A 24,663-nucleotide genomic window follows, 5' to 3' on the forward strand; every position below is an offset into this window, starting at 1 on the left:
TTAAAGTAAAGATGGGCTCACAAGGTGAAACTACTTTACATCCTCAAAGAGGAACACTTTAAAGAAAAACATGGAGGTCACATAAATGTCATTCTATCTCTTCTGCTTGAGGCAAAACCACATTGAAAGCTCCAGATCTATATAAGTTTTAATGATAGATTCCAAAGTCCCTAGTAGTATTACTCAGATAATTTTTCTGAAGCTAATTGTCTCAATGGAATATATGTGTAAAGAACAGGAAATAGTGTGCTTTGGGACAAGCCATTTGCTTGCTGCTGTATGTTTTCTGTTCGAATGTCCCCTCTGCAGGATCCCAGAGAATGCCAATTGTGTGTGCCCCTTCAGCTCCTTCCTCAGGACAGAATCTTGCCTCAAAGTGTTGACTTCATGGCTCAAAGCATGTATGTGTGGGAATTTGCAGATTCTCGGGTTAATATAGGATTAGTTTCAAATGAGGCCCAATCGACCTTTATTTATGTATTCTACTTTTTCTGATAGGATAAATCTATGTTCACTCCTGAATCATGCCAGGGTGGTTCTGATATATATTAATTTATACTTATATTTATGTAATGAAGTTTAGATTTTTACCCCAGTGGTATCAAGATGTGTGACAGGCCTCCTTCTGCATCCAGGAACCATGTGGAATGTTTTGTAAGAAAGGATTTCCAGGTTCCTTCTTCAAAGCTTCAGTTGGAGTAGTTCTGGGTGTAGCTAGAAAACTAATCTGGAATTTCTATTTCTGAGACTCATTCTGAGAGACTTTGAAGTATCGCTTAAGAAACACTTTTTTGTCTTTACCTACCCATCGAAACAGTTTTATTTCAGTATTGCATAAATAGTATAAGACTGGGTTTGTAGTAGCTTGCTGGACCTGCATTTGCCTTGCATGCATGACACCTCGTCTTCTATTGCCTTCCTCGATTTGCTATATCAGTGCTTCCATTTCACTATAGAGCTTATCCACATCCTGTGTGAGGGTTATTCAAAGGCATTTGAGTCATTTGTTTGTTTGATGTGTTTCTGATATTTTAATTAAACTGTTTTAATTTTTGAAAATTTAAAAATAAAAGAAATCACTGGTTTAGCTGGGCAGTGGTGGTGCATACTTTTAATCCCAGCACTTGGGAGGCAGAGGCAGGCAGATCTCTATGAGTTTGAGTGCAGCCTGGGCTACAGAAGGAGTTGCAGGACAGCAGGGCTTCACAGAAAAATCCTGTCTTATAAAAACCAAAAAAAAAAAAAAGAAAGAAAGAAAAACACTGGTTTCAATGAAAGTATTTTCTTTCTTAATCATCTGTTCTTTTCATTTAAGAAAATCAATGGAATATTGTATTTCACTGTGAATGGAATATAGTAGGGCCTGTATCTAGCATATCTGGCTGGGGTCAAATCTTAGCTTCACTATGCAAAAACTTCAGTTTCCTCCTCTGTAAAATGGAGACACATTAGTAAATATTATAATGGGTAGTTGTGAAGGGTCAATGTATTAGCTCCACAGTGTTCTGAATGATGTGTTGTATACAATTGGCTAAAATTATTTTTCTAAGGAGATATGACATTTCCTTGTTACTCTTCTTGTCTGTTTCACAGCAAAGGTCTACTGGTTTTGAGGCTTGCTATTTTCCCAGGATACTTGGAAACTTCTCTGGGAGAAAAGGTTGAAAAGAGACCATGGGGGAATCAGTGATGAGCAACAGCTATTGTCATATTACAAGTTAAGATGCTTTTTTAAAAAAAGTGACTGAAAACTAACTGGACCATTGTAATGTGGTCCCAAGGGGCTTGTCCCCTTAAAAAATGAAGTTACATAAAAGTAATTCTACAAAAGAGATTTTAACCCAGCTCAGGACACTGTGGAGTGATCAGACAACATGGCTGGAGTATTTTATAAAGATCAAATGACTTTTTATTTAATGACAACGTGAAGAGTGTCTTCTTTTATAAAAGAACCATCAATGATGTATCTTGATATACATTATTAATTTGGAAGTCTTTTCCATATGCTTGATTTGGGGCACCTTTGCATATAATAAGAATTTATGGCAGTAATATGAAAGCTGAAATCCATTAGAAAAAGTCTAACAGATGTAGAGTGGCTGGGTCATTTGAATTGGTGCTGGGGGAAGAGCACATTTTATAAAATGGAGATAATTGTGACTAAGGGATTTAGATATAGTTAGTGACAGCATGACAGCAAGTGGAAGTGTGAAGTTGTTTTAAAGGAATAGGATGACAAAACCTTTGAAATGCATAATTACATAATCATGCACATGAATCTCTTAATATTTAATCATATTGCCTGGCTGATGGTGCGTGCATTAATGCCAGCACTTGGGAGGCAGAGGCAGGCAGATCTCTGAGTTCAAAGCTGGCCTGGTCTACAAAGAGAGTTTCAGGATAGCCAGGGCTACACAGAGAAACATTGTCTCAACAAACCAAATAATAATGATGATGATGATGATAATTGTATTAATTACATGTTTGCAAAGCAAAAAGGTGGCTGGGATTTTGTTGTTGATGTTGTTAAATTTCAAGTTTTAGTAATAATAATGAACAAATTTGTCTATGGAACTCCTTGTATGATCTTAATTTGTAGAGATGTGTAGAAGGCTTTGACAAGATAAATTCACTTTGATAATACCAAAAAACTCTTGGCCTTAGGATAACAGATGTAGGGAACTATTGTTTGTGGAAATCAAAACCTACATTCCTGACTGCACTAGTGCTCTTTCTCCTTCTGTGCCCTCAGCTGATGATTTAATAGGCCTCACCTCTGGTAGTAGCTGTCCCACAGGAGATGTGAGGGCAGTAGGGCCTCCGACCAGGGAGACCACGCCATTGCAGTCCACTGCACTGTGCATTTTTCCATTCATGGGTAGAGTGGGTATTCCACGGGAGGCACGGCTGGCCTGGCTGACGTTGCTGGGACGCCTTTCTCCGTGTCTGTGTGGCACAAACAGAGAGTCTCTTCTGCTGTCGTTGTCCTCAAATGTGCTGTGTTCATCGTCAGCAAAATCGTTTTCAGAACCAATGTCCTTTACTCGACCTTTGAAGCTGAAGAGGCTAGCTCTACTATTGCGTCTTGGGGAGAAAAGGGAGCCTCGGATGCTCAATAGAGACTAGAAACAACCAAAAGAAACAAAACAGATGAAAGGAATTAAGAACCTGCCCCTGCTAGGTGTTGATGGCTCTCGTCTTTAATCTCAGCACTCAGGAGGCAGAGACAGGCGAATCTCTGTGAGTCCGAGACCAGACTGGTCTACAGAGTGAGTTCCCGAACAGGCTCCAAAGCAATACAGAGAAACCCTGTCTTGCAAAACCAAACCAACCAACCAACCAAACAAGAACCTGCACCCAGAGGAAAATGGCTTGACCCTCTGGTTTATAGCTGTGGGCTATCAGGATAAATCACAGGGCAACAGCTGAATGTTCCCTTACTGTGCTCACCCCTTCCCTTTTACTTTCCCCCTTCTTCCTTTATTTTCCTCCTCTTTGGTCATTTTCTTTGCCTTAGTATAGTTAGAAGCACTCCCACAACATTGTCTGGTCTTATTGCTGATGCCTGGAACAGCAGTACTTGCTAGACCATTCTCTTAGAACTGAATTTCATTTAACAATTGAATGAAAAGTAATTAAACACACACCTACATTTATGCCTTTTGATGCCTAAAATAGATGCAGTAAGAGCTCACAAGTGACCACACCCCAAGGCAGATTCTCCCTAGAGAAGAATCAAAGCCAACTTGCTGGTAGACCTGCATAATTATAGTACAGGAGCAGTTTCTCTCTTTCCCTTTGCATATTTTATAATGGCCTTCATGAATAAATTAAACAAATCAAGCTGAAATAACTGTATGATTCATTTCCTGATTTCTACTCTTCTGTCTCAAGAAATCTGAACAATGCCATATTAGCAAAAAAATGGTTTTCAACTAAGAATTTGATCACAGTCACTTAGCATTTTCTAAATGATAGCCTGTCTCTACATCAAGTTCTTTTCTTGGCCATCACAGCCCAACAAGAATAAATTGCCTCTATGCTAGTCTATGTTTGTAACCTCTGAAACACATGCTGTCACTTGACCAATATCCATTTCTCTGTTATTGATAGTATATTGTACCTTAGGAAAAGCTCCTCAGTTCTGGATTCATTTAATTTGTGAGATACTAATCCAATCCCGGGCTCTAGAAGCAGGACAACATTTCAGGTCCAGTCAACTAGAGCACTTAATACCTATAATACATGGAATGGTTTAGAAAGAAACATGGGGTGTTTCTTGGCCCACTGAGAACCAACCTTTCCAACTGTTGAGAAATAAAGGTGCTTTTTCAACTGGAGTTGTTGAGGTTACTGGGCCTAAGGGCTACAGTGGGAATCATGCCACATACATGGGAAAAACCTGGGCTGACATATGCAGAAAGACATGATTAGACTCTAGCCCCTTTTTATGACTTGCTATCTTAGTCACTGTTCTATTTCTGTGAAGAGAAACCACAACCAAGGTAACTCTTATGAAAGAAAGCATTTAACTTGGGGCTTGCTTACTATTTCAGAGACATAGTCCATTATCATCATGGTAGAGAGAATGGGAGCATACAGGCAGATACTGGAGCAGTAGCTGAAATCTACATCCCAATTTATAGGTAAAGAAAGATAGCCCGGGTCTGGTATGGGCTATTGAAACCTCAAAGGCCACCTCTAGTGACAGACTTCCTTCAATAAGGTCATACCTAATCCAGTAAGGCCACACTTCCTAATATCCAAAGTCCAAAATTTCTTCTGAGACTGAAGGCAACTGCAACCCCCTGTAAAATCAAACCACTACACTTGCCTAAATCTATTCATAGACATTATTCAAATAATCTAATAGTTCTGTTCTTTCCTTAAGCTATTCTGCATTCTATGTCTATAATTATTAATAGAAACAAAACATTTCTATAATGTAATGTGGTAAGTTTCATCTTTTTCTTCTTGGAAGAATTTAAAGCCAAATAAAATTTGTGCCTATGAAGTTTTTATATTCCTTGACCACAAAGTATTATTCTAATTTTCTTTTTAGATAATCATCTTTTCTTCAAAGATATTTGTCATATGTATACCACATTCTATAAGTGTTGTATCCATTCATTATTCAAAAAGGATAATGTTTAAGAAGACATACTTGTCTCTGTAAAGAAGTTATTTCTTCCTATCCCTACCCCTTACCCAAATGTCTTAGTTACCTGTCTATTGTTGTGATAAAACACCATGACCAAGGCAACTTATAGAAGAAAATATTTGTTTGGGGCTGTGGTTCCAGAGAGTTAGAGTTCCTGATGGCAGAATGGAGGTAGCAATTGGAAGGCAGCAGAACTAGAAGCTAAGAGCTCACATCTCCAATCATAAAGAGGAGGCAGAGAACATGCTGGAGATGGAGGAGAGCTTTTGAAATCTTAAATCCTACTGCCAGTGACACACGTCCTCCAACAAGGCTATACTTTGTAATACTTCCTAAATTTTTGCACCAAATGGGGACCAAGTATTTAAACATAGGAACCTATGGGAACGGTTCTCATTCAAGGCACCACAACAATCCCACCTATCTGAATGAATAATCTGTTATTTATAATTAACTTAAAAAGAAAGGGATAAAATGATTAAAAGGAAATATAGTAAAACTAATGTATATGTAACACTTTTAGTAGAGTTTATGTGTTAACTTGAAGTATATCATAGATCAATAGAGGGAAATAATTTCAGTAAACGATCACCCAATATATCTCATGATTAAAAGGTGCATTAATCCATTCCAGTCCAGGATTTATATAAAACTTTAGCTGTATTACAAATAACCAAACCATGTTTTTCTCCATATTTCAGCTCAGGTTGCTTCCTTGTGTATGGCAAGATACACACTGTAGCCCTTAGAGCCGGCAAACAAAACAACCCCAATAATAAAGGTATCTTTCTTTCCCAGAAGTTGGAAAAAGATAGGTTCTCAACGGGGCAAGCAGAATCCCATGCCTCTCTTTGAACCATTGCTTATACTACAGACATGCTTTCAATGATATCATAAACTTAGTGTAATAAAATGTTATGATGTAAATGAAAGATGGCTAAGAAGGCAAATCGCCCCACCCAGCGAATCTCCAAAAATGTAACTCCTGGCTTATCACAAATAGAGATGGCAACCATGACATGAAGAGGTGACCTGATTCTTAGAAAAGTTTCAAAAGAAAATATCCAGATTCCCTTGAGACTTCATAGAGACTGCACTCTTGACTTTCTCCCCTTCTTCACTCTCCCACACTTACAAGTCAGAGATGTCTAAGAAATATTTCACATTTCCACCTACTCTACTGTGAAAATTATAACCTTGCAGGAAAAGCTTATATTATGTATTTTTCAGTATGAAAGCAGAAGTGGTTATCAATATAATCTCCTATTGTGTCATTATAAAGTACAGTTTCTCAATAGTTTGTGATCCCTGACCTTTGAATCTCACAAAACTCAAGAGGCTCCTACCTTGGTAAAATCTGTACCCTGGTAAAATCTATTTACTTGGTTTGACACTTTCATTATTACTTCTTTCAAAGTGGGGTTAGTATAATGTTTGGATGCTCTTTCTCTCTCCCTCTCCCTCCCCTCTCTCTCTGTCCATCTCCCCCACCCTCCTTTCCCATCATTTTGTTCCATCTCTGTCAGAACATGGTCCAAGAATGGAGTCCTGTGAGGAGAATCATTTAGTCATCAAACCTCCGTAAATTAGCAAAATGAATCAGGGAGAAATTAACTCATATCTTTAAGTAATTACCATAAATGAACATGTATACTGGGTAAATGGAATAAAAACCAAGATTCATCTATTTGTGAGCCACATGGAACTCAAGTCACTAGTAAAGACATAAACAGAAGCAAAGTGGAAAGATGCAAAAAGATAATTGAATGAATTGAAAGCGATTGAATGGACCCTGAAAACAAGTATACACAGCTCTACTCGTATCTGACAAAGCAGATCTGAAGCTAAAATTGTTTGGAAGACATAAAAGGAAGTTATTACAAAGTAATAAAGGGAAGACCACATCAAGAATATACACTGTTTGTAGCCACTCATGGTGAAATGTGACTGTAATCTCAGCTCTTAGGAGGCGGGGGCATTAAGATCAAGGGATTTAAGTCATCCTCAGCTACACACCAAGTGAGAGGCCAACCCAGGGAATGTGAGACCTTATGACTAGAAACCAAAATCAACAATGATGGCCGACAATCTTACAGTCCTCAGGAAGTGGTCAGGGTGATCAAACTGAGTCAGTCATGAGACTTGTTACTTAACTCTCTGCACTCAAGTGCAAATTTTCATCTTCCATTCATCTTCCCAGTGAAAAGATGAGTCTCTAATAACATTTTTGAACACATAAGCTCCTTTCATATTTTCTAAAAATGAACCAAAGATCTTAAAGTAAGATTGGAAACTCTAAAACTACCAGAGGAAAGCAGAAAGAAATGCTTCAGGTTGTGGACATTGAAAACTATCTTCTGAAAAACACTCTAATAGCTCAAGAAATAATTGTCAGGATTGATACATGGGATTGTATCAAATTAAACAGCTTTGGCACTGCAGAAAAACAAACATTTACTGTATGTAGTGAAAAAATGGCTACAGAATGGGAGATAGATGAGAAAAGTGAGAAAAATGAGATATTGATATTGAGCAAATCAAGAACTCAAAAAAAATGTTAACCATCTGAAGAACAAACAGGCAAGTCAATAGAAGGGCAAATAAACTGAACAGCTAGTTCTCAAACTAAGAAGCACAACTAGCTAATGGATATAAGAAAAAAAAGTTCAGTATCATTAGCTATCAGGGAAACATGAGTCAAAATTCTATTGAGATTCCATCTCATCTCAGTTAAAATGATTCATCAAAAAATCATAAGACACCATCATATGAAAGCAAAAAATTACAGGTGCTGGCAAAGACACAGGGAAAATTGAACCTTATACGATGTGGGTATGGATTTATGTCAGTCCAGCTACTATGGAAATTGGTAAAGAGGCTCCTCAAAAAACTCAGTATAGAGCTAACATATAATTCAATTATACCACACCTGGGTATGTATTAAAAGGAGTTAAATCAACATATTATACTGTATCTATGTTTACAACAGTACTAAGCATAACTCTAAAGCTGTGAAATCAGCCTAGGTGTTCATCACTAACAGATAAAGAAAATGGGGTACTACACAATGGAATATACTAGTTAGTTGCAAATAACACATCACCATCTTAGCAGAAATGAGCCAGACTCAATCTATATACAATACATATAGATACATATGAAATATATATGAAAAATACATATGAAAGTAGAATGGGATGTGTTTGATTTGGAAAGGGAAAGAGACCAGGGATTGAAGAGGGGAGACTCAAAAGGCTGAGGGGATAAATGGAATAGGGCGATGAATACAGTCAAGGTCTGCTGTATGCATGTGTGAGAACTGCCATAATGAAACCCTTTATATTTGTACCATTTATATTTAATAGGAGCTAGTAAAAATAAATATCAAATTAGCATGTGCATAAAATAGGCATTCAGCAATGCACACAGCCTCCCCTCTTCCTTTCTGAATGTTTGCCATACTGATTAAATTAGTAGCTACCTAGGTTTGTAATGAGGTGCTTAAGAATTCCTGTTGCAGGTACCAGGACAATGTTGTCCTTGTTATTGGTACTACATGAATACTGTAGTTTCACTCATAGTGAAATCGTCCTCCAAGGAACCGTGTATTTCTGGGAATTCTCTTGGTACTTAAAAAAAAATAAGGACATAAATAGTGAAATTTCAACAGCTTCGTTGGGTACATAAGCCAAAGGCATGCAGAAAATATTTTCTTGCAATATGTTAATCAGTGCATTCTCTGAATTTGGGTCTTACTTTAACACGAGGCACAGAAAACCAAGTATAATCAACTGCTAGTTAGTGGCATGCATCTTTCTCAGTGCCTGTCTACCTGAGACTTTTGGCCACAGTTTAGAAAAGATTTTGCTTCATCTCGCTTTGAAACAATGAATAATTCACTCTTCATGAAAGCATTCACATGGACGAGAACACTGCACAGATGGCTCAGAAGCATCCCTGGTCCACTTCTGGGCACCAGCCACTCAGAAAACCTACAGCTCACTGGGTCCAGGCACAGTAGCTAAGAAGGGATGGGGACCATCTGTGATCATTCTCCATGTGGAACACTTCCCAGAGACTCTCAAGTCTTTAACAAAACTTCAAACCTTCCCAAGCTCAGTACGGTATGAACATGCCTTCCCGTGCTTCCAAAAAAGTTATAAAACTTGCGGGATCTCTGAGATGGCAACCCGACCCTTAATGCTCATGATCATGGTGAAAGCATCACCAAGTTTAAGGAGAAGGTAGTTTCAGCCCCAGCAAACGCTGGCATAGAATTCAGAAGAAACCCAGTTATGCTTTTATGAAAATGCAATCTATTTCCTTCCTTCCCTCCTTCCCCCTCCCTCCTCCCTCCCTCCCTCCCTCCTCCCTCCCTCCCTCCCTCCCTCCTCCTCCCCTCCCTCTCCCTCCTCTCTCTCTCTCCTCTCTCTCTCTCTCTCTCTCTCTCTCTCTCTCTCTCTCTCTCTCTGTTTTGTACCTGGTGTGGAGAGGAAAACCTCTTCTCATAGGTCAGCCTACTTCCTTCTAGTGAAAATCGGAAACCTTTCTTCCGTATGCTGTCCTCAGAGGCAGATTTCCGTACCGCGTCTTCCTTCTCTTCCTCTCCAGCCTGCTCTTTCTGTTTCTTTTTCTTTCTTCTGTTCTTCAGCTCCTTTTCACTCTTGGAACTCAACTTTGATGCCACTGAAGAACTCTCCGAGAATACACCTATCCCACCGGTTCCGCTGAAGTCTCTGGATTCTGCAGAGGCGGCTGCGGCTGCTGCCTAGAAGGGTACAAAGTAAACGAAGGTTGTATACAGCCTTCAACGTTACAAATTTACTGCTTCGTTTATCTAGGCTACCATGAATGTGACCTTAATATCCAGTTCTCTAATTCTGTTCCATACTTTGGAAAACAACATTTTCACACACTAAAGAATAAAAATCGACATGGAAATAGACACATTTGAATGATTAAGTCTTTTGATTCTGACCTCATGTGGCATTCTAATTATCCACCAACATAAACATAACAAATATAATAGCATTTTTATGTGATATAAACAATGTTTAGAGAGGAATTTAAGAATTAAATTTTCCTATTTACACCTCAAAGTATTTGCTTTTCATCACATTCAATAATGACTTCACATTCAAACTGAGCTATGGAGTTAAACTCAGTCTAGGTCAAATATTTATTAAGTAAACCTTTAATCTTTTACTTTAATTTTTAATTAGGAAACGTGCAAGTATGTCACATATTATATAATAGGGAATCCCAGGATGTTGGTATGGATTTGTAAATGATAACCACATAGCTTAAAAAATAGTGGTCAGTGTAATTGCTACTATCTTGGTCTACTTTATTTTTGGTCTTTATTATACATTGAATAATATAAGGGACCTACATCCAGCAGACAATAAGAGACAAAATCAGGCAATTGGATGAGTGAGTGCCATTAAGTCAAGCAAGTATGTTTAGAAAAAATACTGATCTTATTTTGAAGACTCATGGCGTCTACTTTAAGAGTTTTCAGTATACAAAACTGAGAATGTTAGTGTTTTCATGATTTTGTATTAGACAGGGATTTGTGCTTCCAGAATTTGTGAAATCATTTCAGTGTGTCTTGCATTCTCTGACATTTGTCACCTCTAGTGATGCTGTATTGAAGAAGCCCCTCTAACTGAACTCCTGCTTGATGGAGTATTAAGGAAAGGCTTCCCCTGACAGTATGTTGATCTGCTACTTTATAAGATTCAGTGAATGAGAGTACTATTAGGCAGTTTCCTCAAGATGTCACAAGGAGGAAAGTGTCAATGAAGCAATTGTAGCTGTCTACATTTTGATGCCGTTAGTGTAAGTCATAATCACCAAATCAAATAACATTCTGCATACAACCAAACAGGCCCCTGACACCACACACATCTTGTCTGTCCAATGTCAACAGCAACCTGCAGGTCAGAGAATGGAGATTAAGCACAGCAGTCTCTAAGCTGGTCAACTCTACCTGAGCCTCCTCCTGTTGCTTCTTCAACTGCTCTAACATCTGCTGAAACTCTGCCTCTTTTTGTTCAGCCTCCTCCAAGGTGGCCTGATTCTGTTCTTCATAGGCCATGGCCACCACAGCCAGGATCAAGTTTATTAGGTAGAATGAGCCCAAGAAAATCACGAGCACAAAAAATATCATGTATGTTTTCCCAGCAGCACGCAGGGTCTGTAAAAACGGAAGAAAGATGTTCATAAATGTCACATCAGCTGTTACAAGCTCCCTCTCTAAGTAATGTAAGGTTCTGCGGCAGTTCCCTGGGCCACAGAATCCCTTGCTTCCTATAAGAGTCATTACATCAGTTCTCACCAGCTGATAAAGGTTTTCCCAGAAGTCTTGAGTCATGAGACGAAATAATGACAAAAAGGCCCAGCTAAATGTGTCAAAGCTAGTGTAGCCGTAGTTGGGGTTTCTTCCAGCCTTCACACAGATGTATCCTTCAGGACACTGGCTGAAATTACATTAGAAAGGAAAGAGGAACTCAGTATCTGTGAATTTTTTGGTCTTTGTTTCCATTTTACTCAATGTGAATTATTCTGTACAAGATCGAGGGAAACTCTGTATCTTTGGCCTTATCTGGCATGTACTCTGCACTAGGTGGGCTTTCCTGTGTAGTAACAGAATTTACCAATTCTATCTTGTGGAGTCCTCTAATTTCTAATTATAATATTTTATTTACCACACATTCATATAAGATAATCATATCTTTAACAACTTATTTTGGAATGATGGACATGATCAGATAAATAAATCCATAGAGATATAGTTGATTTTCCCTGAAGATATTTTGAGAATAAAGTGGTGTGTGTGTGTGTGTGTGTGTGTGTGTGTGTGTGTGTGTGTGTGTAGAGAGAGAAGAAGGTACAATTGTGTGGGCATCCTGAAGGCAGAGAATGACACCATATAGTCAGCTTACTGATTAAGCAAAGCTGCCTTTAGTATTGTGACTGACATTTCTGAGCAAACTTGGGCTAATTTCCCTACCTCGTTAGCCTTCAGGGACCTCACAGGTCAGCAAGGAATAATAAAAGAACCTGCCTCAAAAAAAAAAACCCATGCAAATGTTCAATAAGTTATTGTGTGTAAAACTCTTTGTACCATGCAGTTGCGGAGTTAAAATGTTTGCCTCACCTATCACAGATATAATTGTAGATAAAGTCTGAAAATTTTCACTCATAGGAAGCAAATGTAAACCATATTAATGAGAACTTTGGGTAATTGTATCATTTGTAAATTTCTACAACATTATCAAAGAAAACACATGGGATTTTTGCCTGTTTTGTAACATCAGTCCAAGTAGGGAAAGGTAACTATTTCTCTGAACTTTCCCAGGTTATTTTTATGTATAATGCTTTTTAATTACAAACATTTTCATGATGTTAAGCATAAGTAAAAATTCTATATTGGAGCCATGCATCCACCAATACATTTAATCCATGGAATTATTACAATACCCACTTATACATGGGGAAAAACACAAGGCAAGCAGAAATGACAAAATATGGTAGAGTCAGAATTTAAATCTATGCTGACACTCCAGTCTATTTTATGCACTTTGCTTTGTTGAAATACAATAGGCATATAGTCACCATGTGTCTCAGATAGTGACATGATCTTCAAGGATGTCATATATTAAGCCACAAAGATCAGACTAACTTAAATGATCACACATGAGTATGTGATTATGAATTCTAATGCATTTGCACTGACTATTTTCCATTGTGTTAATTTGGAACATTAGATGTGACCTAGTATGGAAAAATAATTGCTACTTCTGAGTGTGTGAAGGAGGTGAGAATCCACACTTACCCTGGCTATTCTGTGAGTCAGCATGAAGGAGAATTTATGTAGGGCTTTGTCTGAGGAGTGAGTAGGGGTCAGGTGTGTGGGAGGTGGCAGATTATTGAGGTTGACTGAGCAGTGTCAATAAGAGGCGTAACTTACCCTGCGTCAGAGCTGTTCCCACAGAGCAGTGCATCATTTTGCCCTTCCAAAAAATAAAAGTGACCTATTTAAAGAGCAAAGGATAGACTCATTAAAAGGCTTTTAAATACTTAATCCTTGTGTTTAGGTAAAGAAGTTTACAATGTTTTTAGTTGTAATAAAAAAGAGATAAAAGTAACTGAAAGTCATGGTTAAATGAGAATTTTTTAATAGGAACTAAGTATCCAACAACTATATGATTAAATACTGTTTGGAAAAGTTGCTGTAGAAAGACGTATTTCCAGAAGCAATAATAATGATGATGATGATGATGATGATGATGATGATGATGATGATGATGATGAGAATGATATCATTTATAGTTCAGAACAGATTACAAAAATAATCTCAAACTGCTTAGGGGACAGTTCAAGAGAAAGCTGCAACATTGAGGCAGTTTGCTTGGCCCAGGCTGAGAGCAAAGAAATGCCTGTTTCTTCTCAGCAATGCAAGCAAAGGACATTTACTTCAAGTTCTTTTTGCCTAGACTCGATGTAGATGCAGACATTTTTTTCCTGCCAATTGTCATTTAGTTTCTTGTAAGAAGTGGGCTTAGGTGCTTACTCTCTCCTTATAATGCCTGGTTCGGCTTTTTGGTTTTTTGTTTTGGGTTTTTTTTTTTTCCCCTTGATTTCTCTTTGAAATGAGCAAAATAAACTTTTAGCTTGGAAAATGTAAGCTGTTTATAAGCAACTCATTTTTAAGGCAAAACACATAATTTTAAAATGTTTTGGAGGCTGGAAAGCTGATTCAGTGCTTAAGGGCACTGGCTGCTCTTCCAGAGGTCCTGAGTTCAAGTCGCAGCAACCACATGGTGGCTCACAACCATCCATAATGAGATCTGGTGCCCTCTCTGGCCTGCAGACATACATGCAGGTAAAACACAGGTAAAATAAAAAGTTGCAAGAATGTTCTCAGGAACTATACACGTACACACATACACAAACACACTCACACACATACACAAACACAAACATACACATACACAAACACATTCATACACACACAAACACATTCACACATAAGATTAAGATTTACTGTGTTGCTACTTTAGAATACTTAAATCCCTATATCCAAAGAATACATGAATAGACTAAGTAGGAAAAATCTAGGTCATAATTTTACAAAATATTTTTAGATTTTTACATCAAATTATAAAGTCTAGATTGTTATGAAATTGAAGGAAACGTCTACTGACACACTACCAAAAACATATGTGGCTGTTGTGCAGGCAGAATATTTAAATATTCACCTTTATCTCTTATTAAGAAGCATTTTATGAACACAAAAATAGAAAAAAATGTGTAAAAGATACCAGTGGAGGCCCCCAAACAAGCAGTAAGCTGGAAAACAAGCTGGAAAGTAAGCTTGTTGTGATAAAAGACAATTGCTAATAAAGAATCAACATGGTTTCCTCCAAAATGCTACCACCTGGTAAAATAAGGAGTACAAACATGAGCAGATATTTCACATGGTGGGAAATACACAATGTGCCACTGATGCTGGAGGACATATTTTTAAAATTCTCCACATTATTAATAAAGGAATAAAAGAAAAGAACAGTAAAGTACTGGTGTTTGCGTTTCACTATGGTAAGAATCTGTATTCACCGAAGTTGAGAGTGTTGAGCATGGCTGTGGGGATCTACAAGGTGGTGGCCTCTTAGGAGAACAATTGGACAGTATATCTCTGCATTCTTAGCTACAATCAACCCCTCCCACTGAAGCACTATAAATAGAAATCCATCTGTGGCAGTCCAGAAGCAGAAAAAAGATTTATGGGCAAAGCTCTTCATCATCTGTTCTATTATTAGTAAGTAGAAAATCTCATATTGGGGCTGTTAAATTTTCTCATTTCTTTCCAATGAATCTTTTCAAGTAAAACCTTCATAAGAATGTAAACTTTATAAATGAAGTATCAAATGATCTGTGATAAAATCTCATATTCTTCCAAAAAACAAGACCATGTTGACCATGAAGGATATCATAGAGTAAACAACCCCATGGAATACAGGTGATCAAGAGACAGTGGAGTTTGTCTCATCTAGTAGGACATGGAGAATGAGCTTAAGTCACCAAGTGATGGAGCAGTAGCTTCAATAAGAGAAAATGATAACTTGTAATGTAACATTAGCCTATTCTAATACCCATGACTCAAATAAAATCAAACGGCAAACATAAACAACTCTAAAACCAAGACTCATGCAAAGGAATCAATATTAAACCATAATAACTGAGTGACTAAACCATGGTTGCTTTTCTTTCCAATCAGTACACAAGTTTGTTTTTCACCCTGGAAAATGTTTTCTTTATCCAGATAGATGATATGGACTGAATCAACCAGCAAGATTCAAATCATTTCATCACATGTGTCCCAGGCTAGCCTTGGATTCATTATGTGCCTAGGATAACCTTGAGCTTCTGACCTGTCACCTACCTTTTTAATGTTGGCATTACAGGTGTATGCTACCGTGTTCAGCTTATGATGGGCTATGGATTGAACTCGGGGCTTCCTGCATGGGAGGCAAGTACGTTATTTACTAAGCTATTGTTCCAGCCCCTTTCCAGGTCTTTCTAATGACACACTGCAACATAATGTACTGGAAGAATCTAACTCATGTCATATGAAGATGTTTGAAAAACTCCTGCCCAAATGCCTACATAACAAAAGCATCGTATACAGCATGATGAGGGATCTCTTTCAACTCTGGTTTAGGAACAGATTACACATTTGGAAATGGCTACTTTCACCATGTCACTCATTAGATTAGGAAAAAGGAATGATAAAATTTGCTCTTCTTAAAACATGTATGATGTTACTGTAAATTAGCCTAAGATATTTGGTTCATACCAAACTTTAGATACTTTCCACCACATGCAATTTTTAATCTTTTATGAACAAAACAACTTAATGGCTACAAGAGGATATCTTACTTTTATCTTCAATATATTCATCCCAGTTAAACATGTTCACCGTTCTATTGAAGGCAGTACCATTCCAGTCCAATGAGTTATTAAAGAAGGAGGTGATATTTATTTCAAAGGTAGAATTGTCTGGGGGCCACTGCAAACATTTATTCCTCAGGTTGCCCATGAACAGCTGCAGCCCGATTAGCGCAAAGACACTGAGACAGAACACAGTGAGGATCATGACGTCAGACAGCTTCTTCACCGACTGGATCAGGGCCCCCACGATGGTCTTGAGACCTACAAATAAAACCAAAGGGAGGGATTATCACTTACAATTCAACAGGGAATTTCGAAACAAAAACATCATGAGCTAGTCCTGAAAAATATAAATCTCATGCAAAATGCCAACAGTATTAGTTTAATGTTTGTGGCTGAATAAAAATGTCATGAAAAGCCTGCTAGCTGGTGGAAATGAATGAAAGCCAAACTTACATGTTCTTTAGAAAACCAAATGGAAATGAACCAAATGTGTTTTCACACACTCCTTACGGCAAAAGATATGATTGTGTTATTCATGCTTGACGATCAACCTTATGTAAATAGTTCGCTTTTATTTGCAGATGTCTTACTCTCTAACCCCATATTGGTCTTTAAGAAAAATGTCTGTGAGTAGAGGAACAGTGAGAAGTCTTGAAGTCAAGATTACAAGGGGATAGATTTGTCTGAACGTTGAAAACTTGAGAATGGGCCAAAATAAGGAAGACATCTGCAAGCTGAGCCCATGCAGTGCCCATGCTCTGTCTTGCTTTTCCACTAACTCCAGTTAAAGAGATAGCCAGTTTTTGAGCTACTTGATCAAAATTTGCCTTGGCCTGCATGTCTCACATTTCAGCTTCTATGCGGAAAGCTTGATGCTGTAAGATGCAAACCAGGTAGCCTGTGACTGTAAGAGCCTCATGCAAAACTTGTTAAACTTGTTAAACTCAAAGGCTGATTTAGAACAATTCGAGAAAGCAACCATTCAAAAGCAAACAGTCAAACCCATCCAAGCTAAGATGGGTCAGTTCCTGCTTTTGGTCATTCTCTTGCAGTGTGCAGCTAGCAAACCAGGCTTTTGCTGACAAGCCGTGAGCAGAGTACCAATGTAGCTAAAGTCAGCCTCGGTGTTTAACCTAGCTCTCACCTGGAATGACTGAAATTGTTTTCAATGCTCGGAGAACTCTGAACGTTCTCAACGCTGAGACATTGCCCAGGTCCACAAACTCTGTCACATATCTGTAATAGGGAGTTCACACACAAACACAATAACACACAAGAAAAGTTGGAGATATAAGGAGCCTACCACCTTATACCAGTTTCTTCTTACCTGGAATTACAGAAATAGTTTTCAAAGCTCTCAAGACTCTGAAAGTTCGAAGAGCTGAAACATTGCCTAGGTTTACAAATTCTGTTACATACCTGTAGGATTAAATCAGAGTTATTCAGAATTTTGGGAAATCTAAGTCTATGTTGGTCTTGAGTCAAGACCGTTTCAACTTCAGCGAGTGTTGTCATCAGATTTCCCAATTAAGAGGAGAATGGCATTGCCATTGACTATGAGCTGTTATTTGGGAATTATTATTAATTTACAGCTAATTGACACTAAAGCCATATAATTTATTAGGATCATTCCTAATTTATCCAAATTGAATAATTTGACTGGAAAAATTAATCTAAATTCACATGATCGCTAGTAAGAATGCTTTATGACTGGAAGGAAGCCAACAACCGAGAACTATGGTATAGGCTCCAATTGCATTTATTCTACCATTATAGAAAACATTATAAACATACTTACGCAAAAGTAATGACTGTGAAATCCAACCAATTCCAGGGATCCCGTAGAAATGTGAAATCTTCTAGACAAAAGCCCCTTGCGAGTATTTTAATAAGTGATTCAAAAGTATAAATTCCTGTAAAAGTGTACCTGAGAAAAATAGCCGAGTTTATGTTAAAGATCTTGTGGGTGGTTTCCATGCGTATATTTAATTTTTTAAAGAATGTTTTGGTGCCAGACTTGAAAGCAGGGCTCTACCCTTGAGATATACACCTATGCCCTGATTGTACAGATCCTAAAGGTGACTTAGATGATACACATGAATAGAGGTTCTATGTTGGTTTTCTGATAAAGTGCTTAGGTGAGGCTTAAGGCAAAAAAGTACCATTAAGTTCCAAATGATATTCTCATTGACTGTAAACAAATGGATAATTTGCTTTCCATATTATTCAGTGTAAAGAATGTAAAAAGCACCTCTCTGTATGAAGATAGTATCTGAACTACACTGACTGAATTTCAATGTGGTTTAAGCAGATGGATGTTAATCACTAAATAAGCAAAGTAACAGATATCAGTAATCTCCAGTGTGTAAAATTCCAAATGAAGATGGAAGGGCCACAAATAGCAACAAGCAGATCAATACAGCTATTTGAGCCACTGAAAACTTTATCCCAGAGCAACAGTTCTCAACCTGTGGATCATGACCCTTCTGGGGGCAAAACTACAGTTATGAAGTAGCAATAAAAATAATTTTATGGGTGGTGGTGGCACACACCTTTAATCCCAGAACTCGGGAGGCAGAGGCAAGCAGATCTCTGTGAGTTCAAGAACAGCATGGTCTACAAGAGCTAGTTCCAGGACAGGCTCCAAAGCTACACAGAGAAACCCTGTCTCGAAAAACAAAATAATAATGATAATAGTAATAATAATAATAATAATAATAATAATAATAATAATAAATTTCATGGTTGAAGGTTACCATAACATGTGGAACTGTATTAAAGGATTGAAGCTTTAGGGAGGTTGAGAACCACTGTCCTAGAGGAAGTTGGTGGTGGACATAAATTTGAATCATCTGGGTTAGCATGGCTAGAAAAACGTAGTAAGGAAACTGAAAGTGTCTTGAAGTCCTTAATGAATAATTTGAAACATGAACTTTATACTTACTCCACATTCTTTGTCCAGTCTGGAGGATTACTCATGGTCATAAATACACAGTTGGTAAGAATTGTGCACATAATGAGCACATTGAATAAAGTGGAAATATACAGTCAAGGAAAATGAAGTTAGTAGAACACCACTTTCATGAATGCCCCTGCCTTCACCCCCACTAACTGTAAAGCCTGCAGGCTTATTTTATACTACATAATATTTTATCAATTTTCCTTCATTCCCATACTTCAACTCCATGTGTAAAACATACTTTCAAAAAAACCTATCAACTATCTTTAGACTAGTAAGAAACAATAATTAAGAATAGAAAAATGCAAGGAAATGAGTTGAGTGGTGAATAGCTTATCACTGTAAATTTTCATGATAGAATTAACCAAACAATTGAACTGCAAGTTCACTTTATAAATAAACCAGGATGGTAAACATTTGATGAAAGAATTCAAAGATAATGACTTTATTCTAAGGGTCACCCGAGAAGAATGTTGTACACAAAATCCCTTTCTAAATGGAAGGAACAACCTACAACAGTTGTTCAAAAGATCCTGAAATGTAAAAGATGGTTATTGATAATGCTGATATCTCTTGGGTTTGTAACTAAGTTAAACTGATTACTAAGTTTTTTTTCAATTAGTTGGCTCTAACAATAAGAAAAACTTATATCATAGAATTTCTGTGAAAACCAAACTATCAAAATACGCTAAATATCCTATAACTCATACCTGATAGAGAGCACATACTCAGCAAGCAGTTCTCTTTATTTCCCCCAAACAGAGAGAACACTGACTATAATATAAGGGCTTACTTCCCTCATTGCCCTTGAATAAATAGCCAGTACTCATCTTGCATTCCTTTGGAGTGATGAAAACAAGCAGAAAAAAAGTTCCTTCCTAAAAGGGTCAACAGCCAAATAATTGAAATGATTGATTTTCACATTTAACAAAAAAATCACACTTAAATTGTATAAAAATATCACTTCTTATGAACTTACACATAATCATAATAATCTCAGAGATGGGATGATGGTATTCATATTCCTTCTTGCTTCTTTTTTGTCATAAACCATTTCATCCCTTTTATTAAACAAAAAGGCCAGGCTCAAGGCCAGGGAGTGTGTAGTATTACATTAATCTAGACAGACAGCTTTTTACCTATAAAAGGCATCTGTAAAAGCAACAATTGACATTTTTGGTTTTCTTAATAATGTTCTTAGGTTCATGTTTAATTCTCAGCTGTTCAAAGGCATCTACATAAGAGTAGTTCTAAATAAGTCATGGGGGATCAGCCACGTGAGGGCAGTGCAATCTAGAAAACGTGACTTCAAAGAGGAAACACCTACTTTACCTTTATTGCTGAAAACAATTATATATATGTTTAAAATTAGTATAAGAAAGGAGAAACCTGCTTTGCCTGGGCCCTGTGAGGATGCATGATGTCTTGGCAGATGGGCAACACTTGAAATGCATTGGACTTAACCACAGTGGACACAGTCCTGTGTGTTCCAGCTTGAATGCACTTTTTACCCCCCACAAGGATAATTCCCAACATTCCCTGTGTCCTTCAATTTCCAATCCTCTTCTTCCCTCCCCTTCCATTGCGAACTGATGACCTCATTTCTTACTTCATAGAGAGATAATGATAATATCAGGTTCTGCTCCCCACCCCATATTGGCAAAGCTCTCTCTGTTGGGACTTGCCCTCTTTGCCCTGTTACAGAGGGGAAATTTCCATCTCTCCAACAGTATTCTGGATAACTACCTTTCCCAGAATGCTTCAGGAATATCTTAGCTCTCCATCCTCTTAACTTGTGTATCCCTTAGCCTCTTCCTACAAACAAAAACTTGCTTATGTCTCTCTTATCTTGAGGGGGTCTCAAACCCACAACCCTTATCACAACTTCCAGATTTATGTCTTTTCTCCACTTCACAGCCAAAGTTCTTGAAAGACATGCTTATCTTTCTTATCTTTACAAATTTATCATATATTCAGCCCTCCTACTATTCTGCCTAAAGTTGAAAAACATCTCTATTGTTTCACTGAAAAGAATGGGATAATCTACAGCTATAATATTGTTAGCTGAGCCCAACAAAGACGACCCCTCCTCTTTATATTAAATCTTTTCCTCTTTGTTTGTAGAGGTTGCCTGGTTGTTCATGCCTCAGGAGCAACAGTGTCTTTGTGCCATTTGAAATCTTTCATCTTCCTTTTTTAAAGAAATGAAATCTAAGCCACCAGCCTGTCTCCTGCTATCAGCACCCTCCCAAAGTGTAACAGCAAGCTGCAGGTGTCATCTGTGTCTTTCCAGGTACTGTATTCTTCTCTTTAGGTCCATACACTCAGTTGTGCATATGGCATGTGTACTTAGATGTCCTGTTACTCTTCCAAACTTTTTGAAAGCTGTTGAGTTCCCAAACTAAAATGCCAGCCTTTCTATCCCTCTGCTGCAGTGGAATACAATTTCCTTATAAACTCTGTAGACTCGTAATTTAGCCAGAAGCCTAGGAGATATCTTGGATTTCTCTCTTCCTAAACCTCCATATCTAACTTCCACAGAACACTTCCAATTTTGTTGTCTATATCTGAATTCAGTCCATTACTCTCCATTCCATGTTACTGAGTTGTTCAAGTGTTCAAGATCAGCAGTACATGTAACAAGACTTGTACACTATTGTGCTTTCCTCTGAAACAGTCTTTTGGAACTAGTCCAATCTACACACTGCACCAAAATGGATTTTGTAAATGTAGCTGGGATCATTTTGGCAGCCTCCCACTGCCCTATATAAACCATCACTATATGATGATATAATGTATTAGCATAGGGTCAGGATTCTAAAATGTCTTCAGCTCCTTTGCTCTTTGTTGTACTGTCTTCATCCCAATAATTTTTAATTGTTTTAAAGTCATGGGATGTTATGAGCATTTTATATGCATATGGTTAAAATATTCACAATAGTGCTTGATCTGGTCGGGCCCGTGTTACCTTATAATAGTCGCCTAATATCAAAGTCTGTATACACAACAGATGCAAGTTATCCTTATAGAGATATCCTTACTGATAAAGGTTTGAACATGTGTAATAAACAAAGTGAAAATCAAAAACTCATTAAATTAATGTCACATGATGAACTGAGATATGGTCTTACAATTCATATAAAATACTATTTCCAACAGGAAAATTTAATTATATATAGCAAAGTCAAATATATTTTAAGATAAACATTAGAGATAATGATTAATTTCTCATAAACTACAGATAATAAAGTGTGCTCAAAACAGTTGTTGCTCCTATTGTATGCTTATAATTTTAATAGTAAAATATGTACTTTAATTAAGAATCATGATAGACACTGAACAAATACAAGTATTTTACTTTTAAAATAAGGTATAGTTAGGTTTATATATTTCTGCCAGAGTATATATTTGCAAATACAAAATTTCAAATTCTATTACTTTATTAATCATTGATAGTTATTATTATTTCATTAATCATATAGTTTTCAAATTTCTGGATTTTAATGAGTGACTGAAATAGTAGGGATTCAGAAAAATTTAAAGCACATTAAAAACATAATTTAGATATAAATGTTACATTGATGAAGTCACATGTTGGAAAAACTATGAAATTGCACATCACGGCACATTTTTAAGAACAAAAAACATACATCCTATATGATTTTCTAAATATAAAGGCCAAGTGATAAACTAGAATATATTTTCAAAAGTCCAACTTACCTTGAAACAACACTTCCATAACAGCTTGGCAATATAGAATAAAATACAGGCAGACTAATCTATATCATATCAGGAAAAAGCTATCTTTGATTTATTGGTTTTTTGTATCAAATATTAATAAAAGTAGTTTGACCTATTTATAGATATTAACTCATCAGTCGGCAAATTTTAAATAATTTCGATGTGTATATGCTAAGGAAAAACTTTTCAAAAGCCTATACTGAAAATGATTGTGTAGCTTTTGTCGAGGAGCAATGGCAGTCCACCTCTATGCCCATGAGGACAGCCCCAACATTCAAAGGTCAGATTTGCCAGCCAGGCAGGCCTCAGAAGTTGTGTGATTCAGTTTGAACTGGCAGCAAAAAATTCAGTATCAGGCTCAGTTTTATTATATTAATGTGGATGATTGTTCTAACACTTTTCTCATATGATACAGTCAATATCTGCTAAGATAATTATCAGCTATTTTTATTACCACTAATTATTTGGGTTTTTGGATGTGGAGTATTTTGTCTTTGTTGCCCTCAAGGAAGGGAAGACTGCTCTTGTCTTGTGTATATCCAGAGAAATTAGAGGAACTAAAAAAAAAAAAAACTCACATATAATCTATAGGTGGAAAAACGTTTCATGTTATTAGTTTCTAACTTGAATGTGGAGACAGTGGGGTAAGTCTCTCGATATATGAACATATTTCTGAGCCAGGAAAATCACTGATTAATGTCACACACACACATGTATGTATGTGTGTGTGTATACTATTAACTCTTCCTGTGAATTCTTGTTATAGCCACGCAGTATCCTTTGATTATTAAAGGCAGAAGAAAGCGAAATTACTATGTTGAGTCACTCTTTGTTCTACACAGCTATATCATTCTTTATATAGAAAACTGATTTTTTAAAAGTCTGCATAAATATCATATAAACATAATAATTGGAATCAGTGAAAAGATTAAAAATACAGAGATGATTGTTGCTAAAACCTCCCAAATATATTATGTCTGGGTCCCAAAATCAGTTCTCTTCTGTTGAAAGAAAACTGTAACATCCCTTGGCTGAGAATGGATGACTTGTTTCAACTTTTAGCCTCAGGACTGATAGTGTAGGCTCAGAAATCTTGGGCTTCTCCTCACACCTGTAAGTGATGTACCTACAAGGCTGAGAACCAATAGAAAGTTCCAGTCAAGCCTGGACCACATAGTGAGTGGAGCCAGATGGAGGGTGAGAGAGAGGGAGGAGAAAGGGGAGAGAGGGAAGGAGAGGGAGGAAGGAGAGAGATAGAGTGACAGAGATGGAGAGACAGAGCTAGACACAAAAAGAGACAGGAGACAGGAAGAGGCCTCTTAGATAAGGACTGAGCATTAAAAACCTCTCAGCTGCATTCCTCGTCAGAAAAATGAGAAGTTAGGAGGGATTTTCATGTTTTGGTCATTTCAAGCTTCAAATACTGATGGAATATGAACCTTTCCTTTCCATGTACAAATTGGAGCTGAGTACTATTACGTTCACAATTCTTTCTGAAATACTTAGGCAGTGAGAAGATTTCTTTTTGTGGATGTTATAGCCATTGCAGAAAGATTTGTAGCTGTTACCAACAGCAGCTATCCTAATTTCTTTCTCAAGTATTACCTAAGGGCTTGTCATGGATCCTGGAACTAGGAATGTGTCATACATTCTGTTTGTTTTTCTTGCACCAGGCTCTCATGTAGCTCAGGCTGGCCTTGAACTCACATTGTAGCTGAGGATAGCCTTGAGCTTTTGAGCCATCTGCATCTGCCTCTGAGCAGTTGGGTTATAGGTGTGCACTAGAGCCAACAATACATTTACTATTGTGATTTACATACTAAGGCTACAGTTTAACAAA

General features: G+C 37.3%; 1 protein-coding gene across 8 annotated transcripts in view; it reads right to left on the reverse strand.

Moving 5' to 3' along the window:
• Positions 1 to 24,663, reverse strand: part of LOC100768810 (sodium channel protein type 2 subunit alpha) — a 133,965-nt gene that overhangs the window by 50,618 nt on the left and 58,684 nt on the right. For 4 of the 8 annotated variants that reach the window (XM_035446371.1, XM_035446370.1, XM_035446369.1 and 1 more), the window contains exons 3-10: positions 17,922 to 18,050; positions 17,451 to 17,542; positions 16,109 to 16,381; positions 13,137 to 13,200; positions 11,502 to 11,643; positions 11,154 to 11,360; positions 9,642 to 9,929; positions 2,775 to 3,122 (exon numbers count right to left, since the gene is read on the reverse strand). In XM_035446371.1, coding sequence (XP_035302262.1) covers positions 2,775 to 3,122; positions 9,642 to 9,929; positions 11,154 to 11,360; positions 11,502 to 11,643; positions 13,137 to 13,200; positions 16,109 to 16,381; positions 17,451 to 17,542; positions 17,922 to 18,050 — 1,543 coding nt within the window. Of the gene's footprint in view, positions 1 to 2,774; positions 3,123 to 9,641; positions 9,930 to 11,153; positions 11,361 to 11,501; positions 11,644 to 13,136; positions 13,201 to 16,108; positions 16,382 to 17,267; positions 17,360 to 17,450; positions 17,543 to 17,921; positions 18,051 to 19,067; positions 19,158 to 24,663 lie in introns of those variants that run through there. The other 4 variants (XM_035446368.1, XM_027420276.2, XM_027420275.2 and 1 more) reach the window with 3 other exon arrangements.

This window comes from Cricetulus griseus, chromosome 6 (assembly GCF_003668045.3).
Source record: "Cricetulus griseus strain 17A/GY chromosome 6, alternate assembly CriGri-PICRH-1.0, whole genome shotgun sequence".
Lineage (NCBI taxonomy): Eukaryota > Metazoa > Chordata > Mammalia > Rodentia > Cricetidae > Cricetulus > Cricetulus griseus.